The sequence below is a fragment of the Xiphophorus couchianus genome, chromosome 22 (assembly GCF_001444195.1).
Source record: "Xiphophorus couchianus chromosome 22, X_couchianus-1.0, whole genome shotgun sequence".
Lineage (NCBI taxonomy): Eukaryota > Metazoa > Chordata > Actinopteri > Cyprinodontiformes > Poeciliidae > Xiphophorus > Xiphophorus couchianus.
This window is the reverse complement of record NC_040249.1, coordinates 13,526,315-13,547,268: the sequence shown is the minus strand read 5'-3', so window position 1 is coordinate 13,547,268 and position 20,954 is coordinate 13,526,315. Positions and strand designations below refer to the sequence as shown.

General features: G+C 41.6%; 1 protein-coding gene across 1 annotated transcript; it reads left to right on the top strand.

Moving 5' to 3' along the window:
- The first annotated feature begins 1,255 nt into the window (after positions 1–1,255).
- On the top strand, positions 1,256–18,749 carry elovl5 (ELOVL fatty acid elongase 5). The gene is made up of 8 exons (XM_028006851.1): positions 1,256–1,484; positions 5,746–5,810; positions 5,942–6,129; positions 12,979–13,056; positions 13,342–13,513; positions 13,811–13,935; positions 15,709–15,843; positions 16,677–18,749. The coding sequence occupies exons 2-8, from the start codon at positions 5,753–5,755 to the stop codon at positions 16,803–16,805; spliced, it is 885 nt and encodes a 294-aa protein (XP_027862652.1). The 5' UTR covers positions 1,256–1,484; positions 5,746–5,752; the 3' UTR covers positions 16,806–18,749.
- Positions 18,750–20,954: the final 2,205 nt, after the last annotated feature.

The following is a 20,954-nucleotide window of genomic DNA, read 5'->3' as shown; positions in this document are numbered from 1 at the left end:
GCAAAACAGAAGCACTGAGCCAGGAATACTTACTCTGTAAGTACAATAAGAAAATTCAGCTAGGTAGATGAGCTCTGAGCTCTGAGATGAAAAAGACAGTTGCAGCAAAAGGTGGATGAAAAGTATGAAAAACTCCAAATGCTGATCAACTTTGACCCAGAACCTGTGGCTGTCAACTAGTAAGCTGAAGGTTAACAGGGAATTCAAAATATTTCCAAGGAAAATAAGATGCCACATCAGGTAGACAACATGTCAAAATTTGATCAAAAGTTGCGCAATTTAAGGGTTGGGCAAGCAGGTAACAACAGTTTTTACATCATGCAGTACTGGATATATATTTCACATTCAAGCTGGTATAAATAAAACGTTTTGAAACGACTAGTGTCAGTTTAATTTGTTTTTATGTCCCAAAAACCCAGGAGTTTGAAGGGAGAGTGGACATTCCAGAAATCCACAGCTCTGTCTTGTTGCATTATGTTCATTTTCTCCTGCTATCTGTACAGAGGAACAATGTGATCTCATTGTGTTGTTTATCTAAAAGTATAAAGCATTTTAAAGCTGCACTAAAATCAGTTATTAGTCAAAATATTAATACTTTGGGTGTTTTTATGGGACCTAGAATGAAATTGCTCAAACCAGGAAAAAGCAGACTTCTTTGAAAACAATAAGAAAAGTGACTTCTGCCCCATGTTCCACTGCAACGTTGTGCACCACCTTTGCCTCCTGTGAAACATTTTTGAATTTTTTTTGAATTTCAGCAGAACTGGTGTGGAGTGGTGGGCGTGGCTTGATCAGGTCAGAGGAGCTGACCAATCGGAGCAGAGCGGGCTCTGTGGGAGGGGAGGGCTCAACTTCACCGCTTAATGGTTTTACAACCCTTAAAATTTTCTTATCACAGATCAGAAAAATAATAATAAAAAAGCGAGATACTATAATTACAAAACGTTTTATTCAGAAACAAAAAACAAAACAAAACATGGCAATTAAAAACAGGGATTTCTTTCTATAAACTAGTAAATTTATATTTGGAGGCTGGATGCTGCTTCATCAGAGGATAATGGAACGGTAGAGGATGTAAAATTGATCTTACTAGTTTAAAAAGGATGCAGATATATATCTATTTTTTTCTTTTTCTGAGAAGTCTTCTGACTCTTCCTGACACCTCACATCCTCCCTGTCTTCACCTGCTTCACTCTTGTCTAGAGTCCATCTCCAGTCGTGCATGGCCTGATGTCATCCTCTTGATAGTGAGTGTCATTGCGACACAGCAGGTCACCTCCTGGCTATAACCCCAGCGCAGGGCAGCGGGCCAGGCTGTGTGTTCCTCCCACTCCTCTCCACAGATACAGACACACACACCCACACACACACACACACTCACACACCCAGCAAAGCAGAGCGGCACCGTGAGCTCAACCCGGCCAGCCAAGGTTACTCATCAGTCTGCTGCTTCTCCTCCACGTTTCCTCCACCGACCCTGTATGGTGAGTCTTGTTGGGTTTTTCCCCCCCTCCTCTCATTTTAACAGGCTTCACTTCGCTTCGCTGAAGCGTCTGAACTTTAAAGCCGGGGACAGCCGTCATGTATTTAAGTAAAGTTTGTATTTTTATTCAAGTAATTCATCCCAGGGAAGTTTGCTGCGATTAATCAGATTGTTATGTAACTGTAGCAGCCGCCATCGGCTCGGCTCTTTCAGTTTCACCGGAGGCTGCTGGCTTGTTTTTCCACTATAAAGTGCAGTTTGGGTTACACGCGTGAGCCTGATGTGAAATTATTATACAACAAAGCGGTGACCCGAGGAACCAGATCTCCCACGATGAACGCTTCAAAGCCGGCAGAGGAGCTCACTTCACCGGCGGAGGAAAGTTAGGAGAGCTCCTTCTAAGGAAAAGTTTGGAGCCTTCTTGAGGTTCATGATCTCCACTGTCGGATGTTACCAGGAGATGTTTTGACATTTTCAAGTTTAGCTAGTCGATATTGAAACATTGCGGCTATCGACTGCTATTATGTTATGTAATCTTTGGACAGTCATTTATATATCATAGTCAAATGTACGTCTGCTTGCAGAGTGACCTCATTTCTCGGGACAATTCTTAATTGGCTAGAGGTTGGGACTTTGACTAGGCCATTCCCACATTCTGGTTGCATTATCTTATGGGATAGTGTAGCTGAATAATGCTGTGATGACACTGATTATGAAAAACCCAAATTTTCATCCACTGTGGAAAGGCAGGGTATGGAAAGTTCATGTTGTTAGCATATATAATTTGGATCACCTAGGATGTTCCCATGACGACCATGATTTAATGTTTTATTCAGCTGTCTCCTAAAGTCTTATATTGTCACTCTGGTTGTTTGTTTATGATCGTTATCCTGCTTTTTGGGTTTTGTCCAGCATTACCTCCATAATTAACTCCATCCATCTTCCCATCTACTCAGACCAGCATCCCCACAGCATGATGCTGCCACTTCTTTTCAGTGTTAGTTTTCTGAATGCATATGGAGGCCATAAAGCTTTTTCCCGTGTCTCCTACCTTTAAATTGGACTTCTTGAGGTATTTGTCCAAACTACAACTGTCTTCCTGCAGCAGTTGTCCCGTCAACAGTGTTTCCCACCTGATCTCTGCAGCTAATCCAGAGTTTGATGGACTTGTTCTTGGCTGTTTCCCTGATTAATGCTTTCATTACCCAGTTTATCAGTACAGATGGAGAGCAACGGCTTAGGGTGGCCATTCTGTTTACATGTGTTGATAATAATCAGCAAGATGCTAAAAGCTTGAGATATTGTTCTTTAAATTTAAATCACTTTATCCCTAACCTGTATGAGGTGTTTTTCTATTAGCTAATTAACTAATTAGGTGAGTTCTGAAGGCATTTTCTTTTAATTTATTTTTCTGTATTTCTTTTGTACATGTCACTACGGAAGAGGATTAGGGCCACCGAAAGTGACTTTAAAGTCAGAAATCTTTTTTTTTTCTTTTTCGGTGGCCCTAATCCTCTTCCGTACATCAGAGAAAGGAGGAAAAAAATCATAAAAATATTAAACATAAACAAAACTTTCACATTACGTTTGAGAAGGAGCTAGAAGTAGCCAAAGCTTGTTAAATCTTGTCCAAATATGTCCCACATTATAGATTTACACACATTTAATTTTTACTCAATTTTTACTTCTACTCTTTCAAAACTATATCTGCACAGTTACAGACAGGTCAGCGTGAAAGTGATTTTTCACATTCTTTCCATGCTCACCGTCCATCCAGACTGATAATATATTTTTGTTTTGGCTCCGGTTATGGCCACTCAGATTATGGCGTTCTGGTGCAGCCTAACATGTAACTGATAGTCAGAGCAAGGGCATCACTGAGGTAGAGTTGACCGAAATAAGCCAGGTGTGGAGAAATGCAGCCGTCAGCAGTATTCTTTATAATCTCTCGACAGCGGTTTAACCCACTGAGTTTGACCAGTCTATTCACTAGGATAAAGGAGGAGGCTATATGAACAAAGTGTCTCCACAAACACACATTATTCATTTATTACCTGATTGATCATGTTGTTTCAGCAATTTATCAAATACAGCACCAAAAGATTAACAAAGCTTACAATGCTTGTATTCACGAACCCATAGTCAGAGTGTCTTCCATGGCAATTTTTGTGGGTCAGAAACTGCTGAAAACCATCATCCCAGAAGATGGTGTGCAAGTCATTCTTTCATTTCATTTTTTTATTAAACACCTTGAATTTTAAATCTGTTATATTTGCTTTCTTCCTTTTAAAAAAACTTTAAGCCTTAAAGTTTAAGGTTTTTCTACCAACCGTTCACCCTTTTTTTGCATTTACAGCGTAAATAAACAGCTCTGTGCCTCGACTCTCGCTCAAATTATATATATTGTGAATTCCAGTATCTCACAGAGGAAATAAACTTTATGGAAAACATGCTGTGTTTCCCGATATGCATCCAGCCAAAGACGCAGATGTTTACGCAGTGAGAGATGCAGCTGTCTGTGATGTAGTGAATTGCTTTTTAATGCATTTCAAGAAAATACATCACAAAGAGTGCAGACTATGTAATTCTCTCAGGACGTTGAAAGTAGTACGGCTGGTCATAGTAGCTCTGGGGAAATACCGACTCTAGGCTGTTTTCTTGAGTGACCAGGTTTCTTGAATTTATTCAGCTCTTCTCTCAGCAGCAGCAAAACATTATTGTTGAAACGTTACAATAAAGATAGAAGCTTTCTTGCTCTCGTTTTAATCTTCCCTGAACAGTAGAAAGAAAATTGGAAGCTGTTCAGCGACGAATCCACTTATCTGTATTTTTGTATTGATTTTTGTGAGGCTAATGCAACCAGTCTGACCTGAGACCCTTGACTTCATGCTGTGCTGCCGATTCTACTGTTCAGAACAAAAATACTTCCTGGTTCTGAGGTTCTGAGTAAACTACACAGCATGGACATTTACACCGTGTTTCAAATTATTATGCAAATTGGATTTAAGTGTCATAAAGATATTTTTTTTTTGTTGTGCTATTAGTTTGTCAGAGCTCTTTGAATCACTATAATTAATTTCAGAGAGCTGGGTTGATTAGTTTGACTGATGAGCTCAATTAAAGGAAACTCATGGTGTGGTCACCATCCTCCTCTGACCTCAACCCTATTGAGAACCTTTGGAGTTTCCTCAAGCAGAAAATCTGAGGGTGGAATGCAGTTCATATCAAAACAGCAGCTCTGGGAAGGTTTTCTGACATCCTGCAAAGAAATTCAAGCAGAAACTATCCACAAACTCACAAGTTCAATGGATGCAAGAATTGTGCAGGTGATATTAAAGAAGGGCTCCTATGTTAACATGTAACTCAGTGTGTTAAGATGTTTTTGATTAAAATAGCTTTTGATTTTAGTACATGTGACCACTTAATGCTGCATATTCAAAGAATGACCGTTTGCAGTTCTTTATAATCCATAAAATGTTTAGAAAATCTGCTGTGCATAATAATTTGGAACATTTTTTATTTTAAATACTGCTCTCATGGGTAGCTTTGTTCAGTAAGATTTGATTTATACTATAATAGTTCATGACTTGAAAGTTATACTGACCATCATGTGCATTGACCATTTAAGAAAATCTGAGAAAATATCACTTGCATAATAATTTGGAACACAGTGTATTTGGTGAGCATCAAAGATTAATAGCACTGGAGGCCAACTGTATGTTTGACACTTCAGCTTATGGCTGCAGAATTACAGTTTAAGCAAATCACAGAGTTGACCATTCAGGAATGTTGTCATTCCTGAATTCCTTCAAATTAGAAACATTGGTCTTTCTTCTTTGTACATGCATTCATGGGTGTTCGTGGGTAAAAGTTGTACTACACTCACTACAGAAAAAGGTTCAGCTCTACTCTCTGGTTAGCTTTCTTGATGATTTAGGTTTTCAGAGAAGGGATGTAGACCCATGCTTAAACTTCACATTCAGGGTGTTTTAATGGGATTCCATGAGATAAACTAACACAAAGTTGTGGATATTGTAATACAGAAGGGAAATTAAACACGGTCTTCAATATTTTTCACAAATACAAATCAGAAAACAACAAGATGACATTGTATAACCTTTGTTTTTACTTTGCATGCTACGTTGACTATTTTTTTTTACTTGGGTGCGAAGATTTAAGCAATCATTCTTTAGCTTTGCTAGATATTAAATATCACGTACTATGTCGCCAGTTAATTTTTTATCTCCACGTTGTGTTTACAGGTAAAAAATGGAGACCTTAAATCAGAAACTAAATGCCTACTTTGAAACATGGATGGGTCCCAGAGGTAAGAGGATGTTGGAAAAGCCTTGATGTTCATTCAAACACCAATAAAATGATTCCTCTCTGCTTCTGCACCCACTAACCTTTCTTCTCTAATTCATCTCACTCGCATTCCTCTTTATCGCCGTATTTCAGATAAGAGGGTGCAGGGAATGCTCCTGCTCGACAGTTACCTACCAACCTTTGCACTCACAGTCATATACCTTCTGATTGTGTGGATGGGGCCCAAGTACATGAAGCACAGGCAGCCATACTCCTGCCGAGGCCTCATGGTGCTCTACAATCTGGGAATCACCTGTTTGTCCTTCTACATGTGGTATGAGGTGAGCAGAGTGCAGAGATGTGACGAAATGAGTCAAAACAGTGCAAAGTCACAACAAAGATGCATAGAAAAGCATTGGTAGGGACCAGAATCAGACGTTTTGTTCGTCTATATTTACAAGGTGCTCTGGAATTTCAGAGACATGTTGTCAGTAGTTCATGGAAAAAAAGAACAATGTTCATTTTACTCAGACATATACTTATAGAAATTAAAATCAGAGGAACTGATCATTTTAAGTGGTCTTTTAATTTTTTTCAGAGGTGTGTTCTGTCATTGCTATGAATTCTTAAAGATTTCTTGTGCTTTTGGTTTTCTGTCATTCTTTAATGTTTCATATAATCAGAATAACGTAATATCAGACAAAGATAACTTGAGTTAATATGAAAAGGCAAAGAAAAATGCTGAAAACACAACTGCCCAGCTTGGTAAATCATGAATAACCTATGATTAACAATTTAATTTGGATCACTGAGTTAATCTTTTTTTAATCCATTCACCTGTTGAAGTAAATTCATATCAGTCTGGAATAGATTATAATGTTATTTTCAAGATTTTGGGACTCCAGCAAACCTCACTTGGGAACCGTAATCAACAAATGAAAACATTTAACAGGAGTTCCTCCAGGAGCGCACAAAGAGTCACAGTAAAACCCCAGACCAGCATCTAAAGCCCTTTATCTCACTTGACTCGGTGAAGGTCAGTTTTCATGACAATAACACATAAACTGGGCAAAGAGAGCATCCTTGGAGGAGTCCAAAGGTGAAAGCCATCGGTTTGGGACCTTGGGTTCACATCATAGCGGCTTAAATAGCCAAAATAATAACACAACCATTAGTTTAATGGTTTTCTTTAAATAAATGGGCTTTTTGTAGTTACTCACAAAATTTTGGCTGGCGTTAACATTTGTTTGATGATCTGAAACATTGAAGATATTTGCACTTGCCCAGCGATTCTTTGCTCTTATTTGAACCAAAATAAGATCTTTCTCAACCCTTTGAACAAGATGATCCTGAAGTCAGGAGACTGTTAGTTTATCTTAGCACAAAACCTTAAAAACTATGGGCATCAGCAGGTGTTAGGATATAAACATAATCCAGATGTAATGAATCTTCACATCTGTTTTAGAGAAAAACATATTTCAACCATTTCTTCACTGCTGCTCTTTGTCTTGATTGTGTCTCACTGAAAGCTGTGCCTGAAGACAATGTTATCAGGAAAAGACAAGGACACAACAGGATGCTGATAGGCTGACTGTTTTAGAAATCAAATCTCTCATGTCCTGATTGACGTCAGCACAACCCTGTGTATTTTTTTTAAAGCAGCTGACTACGGTGCTGAAGTTAATAGATACAGTGATGTAAGCATACTTTTGCGTATTTGGCAAGTTGGCATAGTCTGAGCTGTGACAGCAGCAAGAATGTATATTTGTCGATTTGTGTTCTGTGACACAGATGTAGCATTTGTGTGCAGCAGTCGAGTATCTGTCCTGTCATTCGCATCCGGCTTCCAGTCTTGCCGTCTCCATTGCGTAAGGTCCCAGTGAACAGTTGGCCGTTTTATTCATTAAACTCTGGACTATGTGAATGGCCCGGTCCCAGGGTGAACTTTTAGTGGGCCAAATCTGATGTCACCTGATGTGAATCAAAGTGCAGAGCAGCTCTCTGCTTCCTGTCAGCCTGCCAGCGCTCAGTCGATATTCAGACTGTAATGTATTTTGTTTAATATGCCGGATAGTCATTGTTACAGAGAGGTTCATGTCTGTGTCCACATAATGAAACATTTAAAACTCAAAGCAGAATCAATCTTCATTCTGTTGACACTTAAGCAATAGCATTTTGTTGGCTTTTGATCCACAGACGGTGAATTGATGTATTTTTACTTCCAGGTTCTTTGGACAAAGGCATCTCTCTTTTTCTTTTCTCTTTTTATCACAGTCAGCTTTCTCTACAATTATTGGTACTCTTTGTGTACAAAACTCTTAAAATAGATGTATTATTAAAGATTTTTAGTAATTTCATTTTTTTTTACCTCCCTCACCATCCTCCTCATTTGGCATGGTGGCAAGATAAACTTTGTTCAGCCTTATTTCCTCAAGAGGTTTTAAACATTTCAATCACCTGTAGGCATGGGGATAGGATATTAATAATAAAACAACTATAACACCACCTATTTGTCGTTATGCTAGATCTACAAATTCACCAGTAATCCTTAGGTGTTTGGTATGCCATTCTGCTCTTTTCAGAGTAATTCAAAAATAACAAGCTGATATTATCTGGTTAATTTTTCAGACTGTCTGCCCAAGTAAACCCGATAGTCGGACCCTTGACAGACTTTGCAGTTTAAATCACCATTACTTTAATAACAGCTCCATTTTTCAAGAGCAACACATGCACTCCGCTCTGCTGGTGAACCCAGATATGCATTTTCCCTCCAAATGTGGCACAATTTGAGGGGAAATAAACCGCCTTTTCAATTAGATAAAATTGTGGCCTAGAAAGGATAAAGAAATCTACCCAACACTTGTTTCCATACTTTGGTGTGTGCCGAGCCAATTTCCACACAGTCAAATTTGTCTTTGCTGTAGCCATGGTAAAGTTCAGCAGCCCTTTTTCAATCAGCTAACCAGCAGTGCACAGCACTAGATAGAGAAGAGACAGGAATACCCTCTTGTCATTCTTGCACTCATTCTGAGTAATTGTCCCATTTATAGAGGAAAGCATTAAACCTAAAAATACAATTAAACCATCCTATGACCTCTGATGACCTTAAAACGTACAGAAAGCATTAAAATTGTTTCACATAAAATTGCTCTACATCAGTTGCTTGGGATGCCACTTATTACGGCAATAGCTGTTTTGTTTGTTAAAAACAAATATTTACTAACATGACTGCAAGAAACCAAACATATTTAGACATTTGTACATACCTTTGAATTGTGTGTTATATTATAACATATCCAAAACAAAACAGCTAAAAGAAACATTTGTTTATCATAAGTCATTGGTAGATCTTTCCAGTTACTCATTAGCAAAAGTGTTTTCTATTTTTCATCCATCCATCCATCCATCCATCCATCCATCTTCTTCCGCTTATCCGAGGTCGGGTCGCGGGGGTAGCAGCTTCAGAAGGGAGGCCCAGACTTCCCTCTCCCCAGCCACTTCTTCCAGCTCCTCCGGGGGAATCCCAAGGCGTTCCCAGGCCAGCCGAGAGACATAGTCCCTCCAGCGTGTCCTGGGTCTTCCCCGGGGCCTCCTCCCGGTGGGACGTGCCCGGAACACCTCACCAGGGAGGCGTCCAGGAGGCATCCTGACCAGATGCCCAAGCCACCTCAACTGGCTCCTCTCGATGTGAAGGAGCAGCGGCTCTACTCTGAGTCCCTCCCGGATGACTGAGCTTCTCACCCTATCTCTAAGGGAGAGCCCAGCCACCCTACGGAGAAAACCCATTTCGGCCGCTTGTATCCGCGATCTCGTTCTTTCGGTCATGACCCAAAGCTCATGACCATAGATGAGGGTGGGAACGTAGATCGACCGGTAAATCGAGAGCTTCGCTTTTTGGCTCAGCTCTCTCTTCACCACGACGGACCGGTACAGCGCCCGCTTGACAGCAGACGCTGCGCCAATCCGCCTGTCGATCTCCCGCTCCCTTCTTCCCCCATTCGTGAACAAGATCCCGAGATACTTAAACTCCTCCACTTGGGGCAGGACACCCCCCCTGACCCGGAGAAGGCACTCTACCCTTTTCCGGCTCAAGACCATGGCCTCGGATTTGGAGGCACTGATCCCCATCCCGGCCGCTTCACACTCGGCTGCGAACCGATCCAGCGAGAGCTGCAGATCACGATCTGATGAAGCCAAAAGGACCACATCGTCTGCGAAAAGCAGAGATGAGATCCTAAGGCCACCAAATCGGATCCCCTCAACACCTTGGCTGCGCCTAGAAATTCTGTCCATGAAAGTGATGAACAGAATCGGTGACAAAGGGCAGCCCTGGCGGAGTCCAACTCTCACCGGAAACGAGCCCGACTTACTGCCGGCAATGCGGACCAGACTCTGACACCGGTCATACAGGGACCTGACAGCCCGTATCAAAGGGCCCGGTGCCCCATACTCCCGGAGAACCCCTCACAGGGCTCCCCGAGGGACGCGGTCGAACGCCTTCTCCAAGTCCACAAAACACATGTAGACTGGTTGGGCGAACTCCCATGCACCCTCCAGGACCCTGCTGAGGGTGTAGAGCTGGTCCAGTGTTCCACGACCAGGACGAAAACCACACTGCTCTTCCTGAATCCGAGGTTCGACTATCCGACGGACCCTCCTCTCCAGGACCCCTGAATAGACCTTGCCAGGGAGGCTTAAGAGTGTGACCCCTCTATAATTGGAGCACACCCTCCGGTCCCCCTTTTTGAACAGGGGGACCACCACCCCAGTCTGCCAATCCAGGGGAACTGCCCCCGATGTCCATGCGATATTGCAGAGTCGCGTCAACCAACACAACCCTACAACATCCAGAGCCTTAAGGAACTCCGGGCGGATCTCATCCACCCCCGGGGCCCTGCCACCGAGGAGCTTTTTAACCACCTCGGCGACCTCGCCCCCAGAGATTGGAGAGCCCAACCCAGAGTCCCCAGGCTCCGCTTCCTCAGTGGAAGGCATGTTGGTGGGATTGAGGAGGTCTTCGAAGTACTCTGCCCACCGGCCCACAACGTCCCGAGTAGAGGTCAGCAGCACACCATCCCCACTATAAACAGTGTTGGTGCTGCACCGCTTCCCCCCCCTGAGACGCCGGATGGTGGACCAGAATCGCCTCGAAGCCGTGCGGAAGTCTTTCTCCATGGCCTCTCCAAACTCCTCCCACACCCGGGTTTTTGCCTCAGCAACCGCCCGAGCCGCACGCCGCTTCGCCCGCCGGTACCCATCAGCTGCTTCCGGAGTCCCACAGGCCAAAAAGGCTCGATAGGACTCCTTCTTCAGCCTGACGGCATCCCTCACCGAAGGTGTCCACCAACGGGTTCGAGGGTTGCCGCCGCGACAGGCACCGACAACCTTGCGGCCACAGCTCCGATCGGCCGCCTCGACAATGGAGGCACGGAACACGGTCCACTCAGACTCCATGTCCCCCACCTCCCCCGGGACGTGTTCGAAGTTTTGCCGGAGATGGGAGTTAAAGCTCCGTCTCACAGGGGATTCCGCCAGACGTTCCCAGCAGACCCTCACAACACGTTTGGGCCTGCCAGGTCTGACCGGCTTTCGCCCCCACCACCGGAGCCAACTCACCACCAGGTAGTGGTCAGTGGACAGCTCCGCACCTCTCTTCACCCGAGTGTCCAAGACATACGGCCGCAGATCCGATGAAACGATGACAAAGTCGATCATCGAACTGCGGCCTAGGGTGTCCTGGTGCCAAGTGCACATATGGACACCCTTATGCTTGAACATGGTGTTCGTTATGGACAATCCATGGTGAGCACAGAAGTCCAGCAACAGAACACCACTCGAGTTCAGGTCGGGTGGGCCGTTCCTCCCAACCACGCCTCTCCAGGTCTCACTGTCGTTGCCCACGTGAGCGTTGAAGTCCCCCAGCAGAACAAGGGAGTCCCCAGGAGGAGCACTCTCCAGTACCCCCTCTAAGGACTCCAAAAAGGGTGGGTAATCTGAACTGTCGTTCGGCCCGTAAGCACAAACGACAGTCAGAACCCGTCCCCCCACCCGTAGGTGGAGGGATGCTACCCTCTCGTTCACCGGGGTAAACCCCAACGTACAGGCGCCGAGATGGGGAGCAACAAGTATGCCCACTCCTGCCCGACGTCTCTCTCCCTGGGCAACTCCAGAGTGGAAGTATGTCCAGCCCCTCTCAAGGAGACTGGTTCCAGAACCAGAGCCATGCGTCGAGGTGAGACCGACTATTTCTAGCCGGAACCTCTCGACCTCACGCACTAGCTCCGGCTCCTTCCCCACCAGAGAGGTGACATTCCACGTCCCAAGAGCCAGTTTCTGCAACCGAGGATCGGACCGCCAGGGTCCCCTCCCTTGGCCGCCACCCATCACACAGTGCACCCAACCCCTTTGGCCCCTCCCACGGGTGGTGGGCCCATGGGAGGGGGGGCCCATGTTTCCTCTTCGGGCTGAGCCCGGCCGGGCTCCATGGGTAAAAGCCCGGCCACCAGACGCTCGCCATCGTGCCCCCCCTCCAGGCCTGGCTCCAGAGTGGGGCCCCGGTGACCCGCGTCCGGGCGAGGGAACACCAAGTCCAAGGTTTTCCTTCATCATTGGGGTCTTCGGGCTGCACTTTGTCTGGTCCCTCACCTAGGACCTGTCTGCCTTGGGTGACCCTACCAGGGGCATGAAGCCCCAGACAGCATAGCTCCTAGGATCATTGGGGCACTCAAACCCCTCCACCACGATAAGGTGGCAGCCCATGGAGGAGTTTCTATTTTTCATTTATTTATAAATTGTTTCGCTGTAGAAACAATTTATTTGACAGATGTAAAAAAAAAACCCACACATCCTTTGAGAGACGTGCGTCTCTCAGCTGGATCATCAATCTTCTCTTGAGGCTTGAAGGTTCTGTGGTTTCATCAGCTACGGTTGATGGACAGCTCACACTAGAGTCAGCTACTTTTGTCAGGTCAATCCAACTTCAAGCAAGAGATAAGAAACTTTATCTGCTTTTCTAAGTTGCTCCGTATTGATGTGTTTGTGTCGTTACTACAACAAGGAAATAAGTCCCAACACCAAGTCTTTACGCTTGAGCAGTTCTTTTAGGCTCCTCGTCGTCTTTTTGTTGACTTCGTTGTTACTGATTTTACAACCAACTCATTCATCATTTATCTTAACGGCTTCCTCTGCAGCTTGCTACGACTGCATGGTACGGTGGATACAACTTCTACTGCCAGGACACTTACAGCGCCCCAGAAGTGGATGAAAAGGTCTTAACAATTACGCAAACTTATCATTGTTTATCACTGCATGCTGTTCACTTTTGCGTGGTATTGTAATAATGATTTGTTTCGACTCACTTTAAGCAAACAGTAGCGTAAAGATAAATACTGATAAAAATGAAAATATTTCTATGACCACTTGATTTTATTTATTTCGATTGGTGATTCATAAAATTAGCCTACATTAACTTTATGTTGTTCTGAACTGGAAACGCTGTTTGTTTGTTTTTATTTGTATTTGTGACATTCCGTTGTGCCGTGTCCCTCTTCCAGATCATAAGTGTCCTTTGGTGGTACTATTTCTCCAAGCTGCTCGAGTTCATTGACACCTTTTTCTTCATACTGCGGAAAAACAATCACCAAATCACATTTCTCCACGTCTACCACCACGCCAGCATGCTGAACATCTGGTGGTTCGTCATGAACTGGATACCCTGCGGTCACTGTGAGTGTTTCACTCAGATTCACACTCCAATGCCTCCAGAACCCTTTGTTTTGTTTTGTTTTTTACCATTTGGCCCCTTAATAGAGCTAAATAATTCAAGAGCTCCCACGTTAAAGTCACGTCTGAAAACAGTTAGTTCTCCCTGCAAAGTTCAAAGGGTACACTAACCTGAAAACTGCAGCTCTGCGTGAAAAGCTTTTAGTTTGTGAGATTTTCATCCCGAGAAAACTTTAGAAATTATTCATGTGTCTTTTTTTAGTGTTTGATGCAGATAAATAAGTTCACGTCTCTCCTCAGCATATTTCGGGGCCTCCCTGAACAGCTTTGTCCACGTTGTGATGTATTCCTACTACGGCCTCGCAGCCATTCCCGCCCTCCGACCGTACCTCTGGTGGAAGAGGTACATCACCCAGCTGCAGCTGGTAGGTTCACTCAGAGCAATCAGTTGCTCTTCTTGAATAAAGCAGCAAGTCGACATCGCAGAGACACACAGGAAAGTCCCCGCTGAAATACCTGGCCACGTTTTTGTAATGTGAAAAAGTGAAACCATGATAAATCACGTGAAAGCTTGTCCTCTGTTACAATTCAATGGAAAAGCAAATCTAGTTGAATTAGTATGCACACCCTTACACAAACTTGTTGAGCTCCATCTGTTCCCCACATCTTAATTTGACAGTGTTTGCCCAATCTGCCTGGAAAAAGTTCACCAAAGGACATCTTATTTTTTTCTGTATGATTTTTCTGAATATTTTTCTGCCAGCTCAGTTGTATTTCAGTGTAAGCACAGTTTCGTTCTACTGATGCACAAAGCTGTTTTTGTGTCTCTGAAGCTGTGAGACATTTTCAGCTTTTCATTTTTCCTCAGATCCCCTCCTGCATTTTGACAAAGCTGTGGCCTTGAGTCCGCTTGATAGGTGGAGAGTTTGAGCATTGTTCACATTGAGTTATATTGTAGCTGTGATTATGTGAAATAGTGTTACTCTTCTAAAGGAATTTGCTGCCTGTTGAATCATCATGCTCTCTGAAATGGAAAGTTTATATGATGATAACTTCTTGTTCACTGTATTCTAAAGTGTCATTTGAATGACTTAAAGATCTTGGAGGATTTTGCTGGATCTATTTGGGAGAATATTTCTATCCTTGATGAAGTTTTGTTGAATAATTTTTCCCAAGGTGGACAGACACCGTTCTGAATTTATCCTTCCTACACATTCTCTCATTTGCATTAAATCCTTACTGGAGCAAAACCTCTGATGTGTCAGGAAGTAATGGAAAGTACACTGGCAGATGTATGCTTATTTACTTAATTATTAACTCATAATTGTTTATTTTATCTGAACAGTTCATCATTTATCAGCTTTGTTTGAGTCACTGTTTTGTTTGTCTCTAGCAGTTTTGTGCATCTACAGAATGAAATTATGTCAATTTTTCTTTGGAAAACACCTCAAACTGAGTCAGATTATATTGTGAGCACCAGACTTTAAGTCTCTGCACAGATTCTTATCTGGGTGTTGGTATTTACTTTAATTGGACCATTCCGACAAGTAGCTCTGACTGTAGGTAAAGGGTTGTTGTCCTACTGGAAGGTGTTTTGTGGCTGCTGTTTTTTTTCCCAGCATTGCCTTTGGTTTAACTTGTTCCTGCTGAAGAGAAGCATCCCCACAGCCTAATACTGCCACCACCATGCACACTGCTCGTTTATGGGTCTGTCCAGATTGCTCCAGATACCACAGGCGCGTTTACCCGCTTCTCTGATTAAAACTCTCCTTGCTCTGCAAGGTTTGAGTCACTTTTCTTCACAGCACTTTCTCAATTGAAATAGCTTAAAATTCAGATTAGCAGATTTTGTAGGGACGTCTTGCTAAAATAATTGTCCCATTTAGAGTCTAAATTGACTGATCTCTTGTATCATCTGGTGCATGGGAAATCTACAATTTAATAATGCCATGTAGCTTTTTTCATATAGCCGCCTATAGATCTTAAAATTGTTAAAGAATCGGTGAAATAGGAATTCAGTGTTTCTTCTTAATAGAAAAAAAGAATATTTATTGTGTGTCTGCTGAGCCTTTTAAAAATAGCAAACAGCAGTTGTTTTATTGCTCTATTTAAAAAGCTGATACAGACTCATTAGTCTGTTCGTCTTACCTATTCTTCAAGCTCTTCAGTGTTTGCACCTTTTCTTGTTCTCTTCGCAGATCCAGTTTTGTTTGACCGTGATGCAGACGGCGTTGGCAGTCGTCTGGCCGTGCGGCTTCCCCATCAGATGGCTGTACTTCCAAATAAGCTACATGTTCTCGTTCATTGTCCTTTTCTCTAATTTCTACTTCCAGGTGAGATTCTTTTGCCTTTTAAATGTAATAGTCGAAGACGTATGCAAGCGTTCTTCATGCACCAAACTTGCTGAGGAAGCACTCCAGTTGTTTTCTGTTCTATCCAGAAGTGGATTATGCAACAAATCTCCCTAAACACGGATGTGTAGAATCTGTAGAGTAACTTGAAAGCAGGAAGTAAATGTAACAGAAAATATGAACTGTAGAAAAATATAATTCTGAAAGTATCTTTTAATCCAAAGTTTGGGGTTCAGAGTAATTTGAAAAGCAGTGCTTTCCTAACAGGGTTTTTTGTGTGGAATAAATTCAGACTAGCCTATTTTTATACTGGTAGATGGAAGATGCTGTGAAATCACAGAGGTGTTAATTATGATCCTAGAAATCCATCCTGATTCCTGAAAGGTGGAAAGCCTTATGAGAACCGTTTTAAAGCCATTCAGGATTAATTATTGTTGTGACAGCAAAAACTTTTAATTTCTTTACAATAAATATTTATTACAATTTTTAACACATTGCATTGCCACATTTTAGTCGCTCTTGTTTTTATAAGGAGTTTTTATAAAGATTTTCTTAGTTATACTGTAAACTTACCCTAAACTATCCTCACTCAAGTGCTTTTTGTTCTGTAATCGATATTCTTAGGGGACAAAATGTGCTTTATGCTGATTGCATATTTTATAACATAGATATACAGTCTGTTACATCATAAACCATATTATTAAAGTGCAATTTAACCTTTTACTTCACTTTATTTTCAGAAGTATACATATATGTAATTGAAAACGTACTCCTTAATTGACTTGTTTGTGTTTTTTTCTTTCTTTCTACTCCAGACTTACAAGAAGCGCATCCATTCTCAAAAGACGGAGCATCAGAACGGTTCCTCTGCGTCGGTAAACAGACACGCCAACGGAACGGCGTCGATGGAGCACACAGCGCCCAGAAAGCTCCGGGTGGATTGATATTTGAGAAACTACCGCCAGTTTCCCACTGTAGCCCGTTAGGTTATGCTGCTAGAGTTATATGTATATTTTTATCTAGAATAGACCAGACCAGCACTCACTTCAGATAAAATAAGCCATAGCCACATACAGCACATGCAGAAACTTTTCCTTTATTTCCCTCATAAATACAAAACAGGTCTGAACTACTGAATCATTATAGCGCTAAGTGACGAGTACTGTAGTATTCCTGAATCTTTACACTACTCCTCCCTTGCCTTTTGGTCCTTTAATTGCTAAAAAAAAAGGTCAGTGCACACAAACATTGAAAAATTCAGCAATGCTTTGCACAACAAAGGTCCAAAGATTAACGACAGAGCATGTTGGCAGAATATTTTATAGCACATCATGATATCAGTTTAAGGGACGCTTTAAAACAAACAGCAATTATTATGTTTTTTTAAAAGTGTAACTGCATTATGATACATATGTGTCTCACTTTATCGTATTCCTGCGTGCACGGTTGCACAATCCAAACTTTTAGTCTCAGTCAGGTGCTTTTTTCAGGTCGGTTTGAAATGCCAAACTGTCTCATCACGACCAAAGCTCTTATTAGTATTCAGGTTAACTGTGTAACTGTGGTCACAGTGTGAAAGGAGAGCTACTGTGTTTTCAAATGCAGGACAATAAATGATCCAACTTTAAAGGAGTTTTGTCTGAATAATAATTCTCCTTTCACACTGTGTTGCATCGACTCCATTATTCATCTGAGAAATTATGCAGGGCATTACGAGAAATGCAAAAACCTTAAATGTTTAGTTGTCTGTTCTTGGCAGTCACATAAGCTTTCAACACTACATATTTTTTACCTGAATAAGCTGATGTTCAGAAGGTTCTGCAGTAAAGTAAGTGCTAAAAACTCTAATATGACTGAATAGTTTGGTATCAACACTGCACAGTTTTAATGGTACTTAAAAATCTAGATTTATCCCTAAATTTGAACATCAGACGAAAAAAAAAAAAAAAAATTTCAATCAGAAAAAATTTGTTTCAAATCCCTGTCTGTGAATGGCATTAGTAGTACAGGTATGAGTAACTCTGCTTGCTCTTTAATAGATGTGTTTTGCAGCAGACATTTTGACTATTGAATGGCTAAAAATAGCGAAGGTTCCTCTCAGTGATCCAGTGAACCTTGGCAGTATGCAGACCAGCAGCAGCACCATCTTACAAAGGGAGGCAATGGAAAAAGTTAATGGAGTTAACTGCTGTTAACTGTTTCTGTTAGGACAATTCAAGAAGGTTGCTTTGAGAAAACAACCCTCTGAAACTCCCATCAAAACATTTCAAGCACCTTACATTCTTAAACAACACACATGCCAAAGTATTTTCCATGCAATATTAATGTTTTATATGGAATTTCAGTTTTGGAATTCAATATTTATCTAGACTCAAACTGTGAAACAAACATTTATCATCCCAACTTTCCCAGAATCATTAATCAGCAAAATGCTGAAGTTAGCTACCAGATCTGGCAGTGTGGTTAAGGCTATTTCACTCGTTTCTTTGACATCTGGACCAATTTGGTCAGTAATACTTTGACTTGTCAAATCTGGACTGTATGAAATGCAATAAAAAAAAAAATGAAAGAAACCGTGGCCATCCAATTTGGTGACCAGACATTGCTGTAGAGGTTAATATGCTTTTGCTTTTCTAATACAATGATAATAACAGAAATACATAAAATGTGATGTTTAAGGCCACTCACGTATTAAAAATTCAAGCTTATAGCATTTCTATAAATGTGCTGCCTTCTGGACCAGCTAATATATTTTGTCACGCAGCTTAGAATGTTATATTGTCATTTTCTCTAATCAAATTCATCAAAAGTGTTTAGTTCCTTCAGAATCCATCATGTTGATTTGTATCTCACTAACAATTGAAAATCAGAAATGTTCAGTTTTTTTAGGAACATGCACAAGTTGATTTTGATAGAAATAAGAGAATCAGTCAAACTGTAGTACATAAGGTTGCAGACAGCACGCTTAGCTTAGCGCAGACGCTGCAGACTGAAGCACCCACCCTGGCTGAGTCACAAATCAGCTTACAGACCTCCACTTTAGGTCTGATGGGTTCAGACAGAGCCAGGCTGGATGTTTCCAGCTAAAGTGTCCGGCCCGGTTAACTGACTGCAGCTTGCAGAGCATGTATGTAGGTAATGACTCAGTAAGACCCTGCCCAAACACGTAGACCTCCGTTCCCTCCTCCGTAGATTGGAAATGTGAAAATCAGCATCAAACAAAGTCCACATTTCTCAGAGCAGTAGACGTGGTCCACGTGTAACTGCTGATCTTATAAAAACATGCCATAACTGTAGCTGTTTTTGTTCAATTTCAGGTGTATTTGTATGTATTTATGAGCAGAGTTAGCACTGGTTTAACTCATAAAGAAGGCAAAAATGAATGTAATGGTATAACACACACACACACACACACACACATATATATATATATATATATATATACATATATATATATATATATATATATATATACAGAATGTCTGTATTTTTATTTTTCTGAGGTCTGGTGTAAATTTCAGGTGATGTGTTATCACTGATGCTTTACTTACTGTAACACATTAAAAACAAACTACAACTCTGACCAATAATGGCGTCCAGCATTACTTTTTTTTTTTTTTCAGGTGGAAAATAACCCTGAAGACATAAAAATGAATAATCTTTTCCTGGAAAAAATTAAGTAACATCTGTATCCATTACTGTGAGATCCTTGTCTGAACAGGCTGAGAACTGTGTTGCAATAATTATTACTAAGTAATTTGTCGACTAACATTTGTTGGCTTTAATTTAGGATAGAATTACTTTATTCATCCCAGCAGGGAAATTATTTCGCAGTTACAGCAAGAATTTTTATACACAGATTAACACACACACGACGGGAGCTGCTCCTGCAGGCAGCCAGCTAAGCCGGCGCCACTTGATAACTTACTTTGAAACTTACAGGCAACTTCAAATAGAAACTTTGCTTGGAAGCTGTAAAAAGTTATAATTTTGTATCAAGTACTAACTTAAGTGATCAAATATATATTTTTGTTTTTGTCATGTTTTATATTCCTCGTCCCTCTCTATGAGAAAAGTCAAAGTTAGGATGCTGAATATAAAAAAGAGATCAATATGTTCAATTTTTTTTTAAATGTTTTTCTGACAACGACTCCCACCCCTTGGTGAACTTTGAGCGTGATAGGGCCAAGGTTTCACACATTTTTGGCATTCTTGGTCATAACACTCTGAACCTGATAACATTTGTAACTGATTTGGTTTGGTAGACTCAAACCACAAATTGTGAACAAAGAAAAATTAAGATACATTTTCCAAAAACCATTCCAGAGAAAGAAAGAAAGACTTGCTTCTCGCAGATTTTTTCGCTTTGACGTTCTTACCTCACACACAGTGTGAGTGGGCTTGGTGTACTGGATTGTGACACACTGCACCACGCGCTTGGAACACAGAGAAACTCATTGTGAAGTTTCGTGGCATGCTTCCCAGGCAGTATTTCAAATAGAGACTCCCTGATTTTCTGAAGCCGTCCTGTGAGGCAGCAGAGGAAGGTCAAGTGTATGCTGCCCTCCACATTTCTTGACACTTCTGGTAAAGGTGTGTAAAAGCCTTGGAAAAAATAAATCTGCTACTCCCGTTGTCACAGGAAATTTGAAGGGTATATAAAATCATCCTTTTTACCACTTTTCATTCTCAGGTAAAAGTTGAGATTTTTTTTTTCCCCCACAGACTTTCTGAATTCAGACATCAGGGTGTGACATGGACAAAGGTAGTAATAGCAAGATCTCTAGTTCAGCTACAACTACATAAGGTAAATATGGTGAGATGGAGGAAGTTAATAAAACTTAGTTCTGTAATTTAATAAAACATTTTTTTAAATCAGTCCAAGGGCCACACATTGATCCAGGGCCACACTTTAGACAACCCTGCTGCATTAAGTGGAAGCATTTTGTTTTAACTTTTACATCAGTTCAAAAGCTTCTGAAGCAGCTAAAGGCAACAAATAATTTCATCCATTTTTTTTTTTATCTCTGTAAATCCCTTTGGCTCTGCTTGTGTTTGGTTCTCAGAAAATACATGGATTATACTGATGCGTT